The following is a 7,392-nucleotide window of genomic DNA, read 5'->3' on the forward strand; positions in this document are numbered from 1 at the left end:
ATTCGGGCTACCTGTAAATGAGGTGGGAAAAGACCCAGAGATTCTTCCAGGTTTCAAGAGGTAAAGACACTTTTGCTGTTGGCTTTGGAGGTGAAAGTGGACAGAAGCATGGGAGGGGGCTAAAGACTGCTTCTTTTTTAAAATATGTTTTTAGGGGAGCTGATTCTTAAACAGGGTGTTTTAAGTAGGATTTTTCAATGGCAAGATAAACTATTATGCCCAAACCAGCATGAATTAGCATGTAGGTCCACTCCTACACATTGCCACTGAACGAGTTCAATAGTCACCCTCTGCTGAGTAGGTATTTATACATCATCTTGAAGTGTCTAAATGAGTGGGTGGTTATGTGTGGCTGGTTGATTCACTACAGAAAAGCAGATTTCTCTGTTACTGCACTGTCCTTGTTCAGGATCTGAACGCATCTGTCTACCCTTTCATTCTCCTGGAGAGAATAAAATAAGACTTTGGTGAGTGTAAAGCGCTTTGGCTGATGGACACAGCAGAGCTGTGCTGCTAGTGACAGCTGGCCACTGATATGTAACAAGACGTCACCATTTTCCTTGAACGTCATCCTAATCATAACAAGCTTCTCTGTAGACTGGTAAGACAAGCAGCAGAAGAAAGTACAGTCTTTCAATTTTGGGACATAATGATGCCCCAACTGGTACATGAATATGTATCATTGCAGGGAGGAGATGAGCTGGGAGGAAGCCTGAAGGCACTTTAATCAAGATTCCCAAAGTGTTAGCCTCGAAAGCACTCTTCCTCGGTGCCTTTTCCTCCCCTTCACTTCCCTTCTGTGCTTCAAAAAATCTGTAACTAGTTATCAACAATTAAAAATTAGGAGAGTTTTAATTCTTGCCAAATTGGGACATCTGGCTCACTCACTCTCACTCGCCTCGGTGACACTGGCTGGGGCAGCAGAGCATGACCTGGTCTGTCTTCAGCATCTCCACCCAGCCCACTTCCCTACCCCCATGGCCTGTCCCCACCCCAAACAAAGCTCTGTTGTTTTAGCTCCTACATATGACTACCTTCATTTTACCAAGAAGGAAATCAAGGATCCCAAAGGCTAAGACGGCTTGTTGGAGGTTACACAGAGGCCAGAATGAGATTACGAATAAACTTGGGGATTCTGGTACCTATTTCAGGACTTTCTGTACACATCATTCTGCCAAATAATGTCATTGAGGTCCATTCTTTGGAGACTTTCTTTCTTGCTGGTTGTTTTCTGTTTACTCTGGGTTTTTGCTGGAGGAATCAGTGATGCGGTATCATGAGGTCTCCCCACTTCCTTTTTAATTTATTTTTTGTTGGCTGTGTGTGTGTGTGTGTGTGTGTGTGTGTGTGTGTGTGTATGTGTGTGTGTGTAGGCTCAGGGGTTACTATGTGTGCAGGCGGGAGGAGGCCAGAGGACAATCTCAGATGCCATCTACCTTATTTTTTGAACCAAGGTCTCCCATTGGCCTGGGACCTACCAATTAGGCTAGCCCCAGAGATCTCACTGTTGCCCTCTCCCCAGAAATGGGATTATAAGCACATTACCATGCCATCAATTTTATGTGGGCTCTGAGGCTCAAACCCAGGTCTTCTAAAGCAAACGCTTTACTGACTAAGCCATCCTATCAGCTTTCTCCTCACTTCCTAAGGGCAGAAATGGAATCTAGGCATGGAGAATCTTTTGAAACCGTTAACTCTGGAGATTTCTGACCATCATATCTGTCTCCAGACTGGGCAGTTCTCATTGAGACCAGCAGAGTCAAGCTATACCTTCAGTTCCTAACCCAACGCGCTCTACATTGCACCTAGTGATTATTTCCCTAGCTTTTCTTCCTCTTCTCATCTGAACACTTTTAGTCATACAATGCCTTCAGTGACTCCAAGGGTATTAAGAAGAAGGCACCATTACTGTAAAGTGAGGATCAGAATAATTTTAAGTACAGAAATGGAACTAGGGATGTAATCATGAGCAGGTGTTTCAAATGGCCTCCTGCAAAAAGTAATATCCATCCATTTCAACACTAATGAAACCATAAAGCCGTGGCTTCTGAAAGATGATGGTTTACTTTAAAAGACTGTAAAACAGGATGTACAGAAGAACCTCTTCTAACAGCATTACATCTGGCTAATTAATAAAATGTACTGTTTGTGTATTCCTCAGACATGGGAAGGGGGAGGGGGCAGGCAAAAAAAATGACAGTGGTGTGTTTATTAAATTGGGATGCTGGCAGGAAAGGGGGTCTCCCACCTTATGAATTATATCATGGACAGCTTGTATACCATGGAAAAAGTCAGGCAATTGGGTGATAATTTGTATGGTTATGTTCTCAAGAGAATCCTGCTGACCCAGCAAAAAGAGTTGTAAAGTGAGGGCCACAGGCTCAGTTTAATTGGGGAGATTAGGGAAAGTATAGTTGGAGATGGGTATCCAGGAAAGTCTTGGATAGATGAAAAGATGAATTCATTGCACAGACGTACAACAAAACTATTTAGACATGCGCCCAAGTTAACCCACATTTTTTTCTCAGTGGAATTCCCTATCACAGACACCACAGACTTTTCATAATTCTCAATGGTAGTGATCTCTCCCCACCAAAGTCTACCTGTAGAAAGCAGGCTGTGTCACATGGTGATGAAGAGAGGGTTGTGCATAAGACAAAGGAGAGATATTCGGACTATGTATCATACCTAGGATGCCACCTTAACCTAGACTTTAAACCTGATCCTCAAACAAGGTAGTCACAGAGATGCACCAGCAGATTTGTATGGCCTCATTTCTCTATAGATTCATCCTTTTTGTTTTGTTTTGTAGTCAAGTGGGAGCTTAAAACAAAGCCATGGCCCAGGTCTCTCTCTCCTCCCAACCTACAGGAGGAGATATCAGCCATGCAACAAAAATGGTGGACCCAGAAGGTGCATCCCTGCCTTTAAACCCTTAGCATCCTATTTTGTAGGGTCACAACCCCAGAGAGCAATAGTGTTCAACACAACAGGACACTTGAAACTTGGAACAGGAGAAAAAGCGGAGTGGAAGAAAGAAATCAAACAAAGTCACAGTTAAAAGCAGCAATGCCAACCAATGAAAATGATTCGCCTACCATGTTCCAGATAAGAGGGCGTACCTTCCGAGGGGTCAAGCCTCCGAGCCCTCCGCCCATGCTTGGAGTTATTATGGACAAACATGTTATCAGAGACTGCCAGGACATGGCCATCCACGTTGACTGTGGTAGATACCACGACCTGGAGACACAAGAGAAAAATGAATGAACATTTTAATAGAAAAGCATGGTGGGTAATAAACTCAAGTTAAATAAATAACAGCTGGGAGCTGGAGAAAATTGCATAGCTATTTCACATAATAACTGGTGCTTATGTTGTACAAGTCTAACAAGAGGAGCTATTGACGAGTGGGTCTTTGGCATGGAACGCTTTTGATGCCGTTTTAAGTAAAATTGCACAGTTTATAGTTATACAGCAGAAGGTACACTGTTAACCATAATTTTAACAAGAGGATCTTTATTAGCATAACTTTTTTTTTTTACACAAGGGTGGTTGTGTTTCACCTAAATTACCCTTCAGTTTAGACACCGAAGCAGATATCTCAGTTGATCATGCAAATAAAACTCTTTTGAATCTTTAAAATATTTTCCCCCTACTGTGTCAGGGTGAAGAAGACAGAGCTATAAAGAGGTATCTCTGAAAGCGGGGATCTGCTTTCTTTTCCTCTCTTGGGTCTTTCTTGCTGAAGTTACTTATACTATTTTACTTTTTATTTCCCATGTCAGTTTGGGAAATTGGGCCAAAACCTCCCTCAGTATCATTATCATCGTGTCAATCTTAAAAAAAAAAAAAGTCAGCCAGGCATGGCTGCACATGCTTTGAGATCCAGGCCAGCCTGGTCTACATAGTAAGTTCCAGGCTAGCTAGGGATACAGGGAGGCCCTGTCTCAAAAAAAAACTAAAAAACAAAAGTCCTTGCTAATTAAGGGTTTTAGATCTCTTTCAAAGAGAAATAGAAATAAAGTACAACTGCTGCGAGCCCAATTCAGACTCTCAGGCCATGTCTAAGGGCAACTCTGAGTACCATTTTCCATAAGGATCCAGGAAAAAGTGTGCGTCTGAGAACTTTGACTAAAACAATGAGGGAAAAAATGACCTACACATCTCCTTTTGTGAAATGGGGAAGGGGATTAAAACTGAAACCCACAGAGATATGTTTATTCATGCGACCTCTTACAACCAAATATAATAATTGTCTGTAATTGCAGCTTGGGCGCACACCTCATGCTTTGACACGAGAAACAGCAATCAGCTGGCTCCTGTTTAATCCACCTATTATGTTGACTAATTAACTTTGCCCGACAGTTTATTTCTTCCTCCATTATCAGCCCCTGTCAGCCACAAGCACCCAGCAGCATAGGGGAAACCTCAGGCTCTTTGATTGATCACCAATAGATTGACATGCAGATTAATTTAATTAGAATCACCTCACTTGAGAAATGAAAGACAATGGCAAGAGGGCTACTAGATCTGCTCTCATAATGAGGCGAGCCTCCAGAGCCAAGGCTGAGGAGTTCTGATTTATTTTGCTCAATTCCCCAGTTGCTTGGAAAGACTCGCTTTAATTGTTCTCGGGTTTGAGAGGCATTAGCCTCTGAAGAGGCAAATGGTTTTACAAGGGTTGGTACGTACTGTGGCCTTGGTCTCAGAGGAGGCCTTTTCTCCAAGTTGGCTAAGGGGACACTGGCTTCTAGAGTATTGGCGTACCATGGTCTCAAGGTCTGATGGGTACCGGGGAAAACGTCCTGCCTTAGTCAAGGCCTGTCAGTTTTCAGCCTTTTCTGGCAAAGTAACTTGGACCTTCATGCTCACAAAATTTGACATACTTAAAAGCCCTACTGACTTCTCTTTTTCACTGAAAAGCATCCTGGCAAAATAAGTTGAAGCTTCTGTCCTTAAGGCTCAGAGATGGCCATAGACTATCGACTGTGAATAAACACATGGCTCATGGGCTTGATTTGGCTATCTTATTAAAATACATAGTAGAGGGGAGAGATGACTCAGCAATTAAGAGCTCTTCTTGCTCTTCCAGAGGACCCAAGTTCAGTTCCCAGCAGCCACATCAGGCAACTCACAACTACCTGTAAGCCTAGCTGCAGGGGATCTGATGTCCTCCCTCATCTGCCCTACAAAGGCACTGCATTCATATGCACAAACACAGACATACAAATAATTTAAAATCAAAATAAAATCTTTTGTAATTTTTAATTTATTTTTATTTTATGTGTATGAGTATATTGCTTGCCTATAGGTCAGTGCACCTGTGTTGTGCAATGCCAGTGGAGGTTGGAAGAGGGCATTAGATCCCCTGGAACTGGAATTATTGACAGCTGTTAGCCACCATATGGGTGCTGGGAATCGAACCCCGGTCCTCTGCAAGAATAGTGCTCTTAACCACTAAGCCATCGCTCCAGCCCCCCAAATAAAATTTTTTAAAAATTCATAGCAGGGGACTGGAGACATGGCTCAGTGGTTAAGAGCACTGGCTGCTCTTGCAGAGGACCTGGGTTCAATTCCCAGCACCCACATGGCAGCTACGAACCATCCTTAATTCCAGTTCCAAAGCCCTTTTTTGACCTCTGCGGCATAGCACGACATGGGTGCACTCACACACATGCAGGCAATACACTCATACACATAAAAAATAAAATAAAGGGGCTGGAGAGATGGGTCAGTGGTTAAGAACATTGGTTGTTCTTGCAGAAGACCCAGGTTCGAATCCCAGCACCCACATGGCCGCTAACAACTGTCCGTAATTCCAGTCCAGGGGATCCAACAGCTTCTTCTGACCTCCCAGGCATTGCACGATACGGGTGCACTTACCTACAGGCAATACGCGCATACACATAAAATAAATAAATAAAATTAAAAATAAAATAAAATCTTTCTTAAAAAAATTCATAGCACAGCATTGATAGTATACCCCAGCACCTAGCACATGCTCCTCAATCAGCTAAAATTCCATGTAGCAAAAGTCAGTCACATTAGACATGTGAATTTGATGCAGCAGTTAGCAGCATGTTCTACTGCGTATTCATGCTAACTGACCAGGTCTGACACAGTCTGACACCAATGTGTAGCCTTCATCAACTGTAAGTTAACTTAAAAGAAGAAAGTTAGGGAAGAAGTGAAGAAAACGGTCTATTCTTTGATTTTCCAAAAACCTGACATGCAGTGACAGAGTACCACTTAGGACAAGGGAAAGGCCCGTTTTAGTTAGGGAGATGGCTTTGTACAAACACTGCAATTACATAACAGAGCTGGGTCTTTCAAAGAAATTTTGATTTACTACAAGACCACAATTGAGTGGTCACTGGAGTCGTTAGCTGAAGAAGCTATAAAAGGAATCCCAAATAGTATCTGTTTCCAGTGTCAGGAAATGGAAAGTGGTTACCCTAGACGTCTGTCTTCAGAAGACAGCAGTGACAATTTGCTGGCACCTGTAAGATATCAGTGCCACAAACTTAAGGCTTAAAATATTCAGCATCTTTTAAAAATAGTCATCCAATTGAATTAAAATGGAAAAAAAGAAACTGTTAAAGGGGAAAACTATACCATACACATTTTCCTTTTTTTTTTTTTTTCTTTGACCACAGAGCCACCTGTGTGACAGGATTATTCAACATCAAGTCCAAACAGAATTGGAGAACAGGTAATAGATTATCGTTGTATTGTTTATTTCTAGAAAAATAAGCAGTAAATATGTTCCTCTAAAACTCATAGCACAGCTTCCAACCCCAAAATAATTTCTCCCATTCTACTTTGCAAATGATCAGGATAGATCTAAATAATTTCCCCAAATTAATCCACCTTATCACTTGCAAATTAAAAATAATCTGTGAAATGAAAGGAGGGGGCTGAAACAATCTTAAAATTAACCTTAAAAACAAGCCCATGGAAGTAGGGGAGAGAACATCTGTGGTCCAACGCAGGAGCAGTGAGAAGTGAGAGGTTGAGGTGGCGAGAGACAGGAGGGCTTGAGGGCTTGACAAATCTTCACAGCTTGAATTTAGGACAGAAACACGTAGAACATGACTCTCCCTTTAGAGTCAGCCAACCCTTCTTCATTATTTCCCCTTCACTCTACTGCCCAGAGAAAGAGAGGGCAAGACTGTGAGGAAGAGGTATGGACAACTTCACCGCATCTTTTGGAACTAGAGTCTTCCCTTCGATAATGTCACTATCCAATATAATAGTCAAAGGTACAACTATTTAACTGTACGCTAGATAAAGTATAAATTACTTTCCTGAGTCACAACAACCACACTGCAAATGCTGGTGGCCGCTGGGCCTAGTAAGACAAACCCAAGACCCAAGATTTCTGGCCCTGCA

General features: G+C 42.3%; 1 protein-coding gene across 6 annotated transcripts in view; it reads right to left on the reverse strand.

Annotated features, from left to right (window-relative positions):
* The window catches only part of Ebf1 (EBF transcription factor 1), a 408,859-nt gene that overhangs the window by 121,816 nt on the left and 279,651 nt on the right, over window positions 1-7,392 (reverse strand). For 4 of the 6 annotated variants that reach the window (XM_008821652.3, XM_008821653.3, XM_017795229.2 and 1 more), the window contains one exon: window positions 3,099-3,240. In XM_008821652.3, the coding sequence (XP_008819874.1) occupies window positions 3,099-3,240 (142 nt within the window). The remainder of the gene's footprint in view (window positions 1-3,098; window positions 3,241-7,392) is intronic. The other 2 variants (XM_008821654.3, XM_029557945.1) reach the window with 1 other exon arrangement.

Source organism: Nannospalax galili, unplaced genomic scaffold (assembly GCF_000622305.1).
Source record: "Nannospalax galili isolate Female #2095 unplaced genomic scaffold, S.galili_v1.0 scaffold667, whole genome shotgun sequence".
Taxonomy (NCBI): domain Eukaryota; kingdom Metazoa; phylum Chordata; class Mammalia; order Rodentia; family Spalacidae; genus Nannospalax; species Nannospalax galili.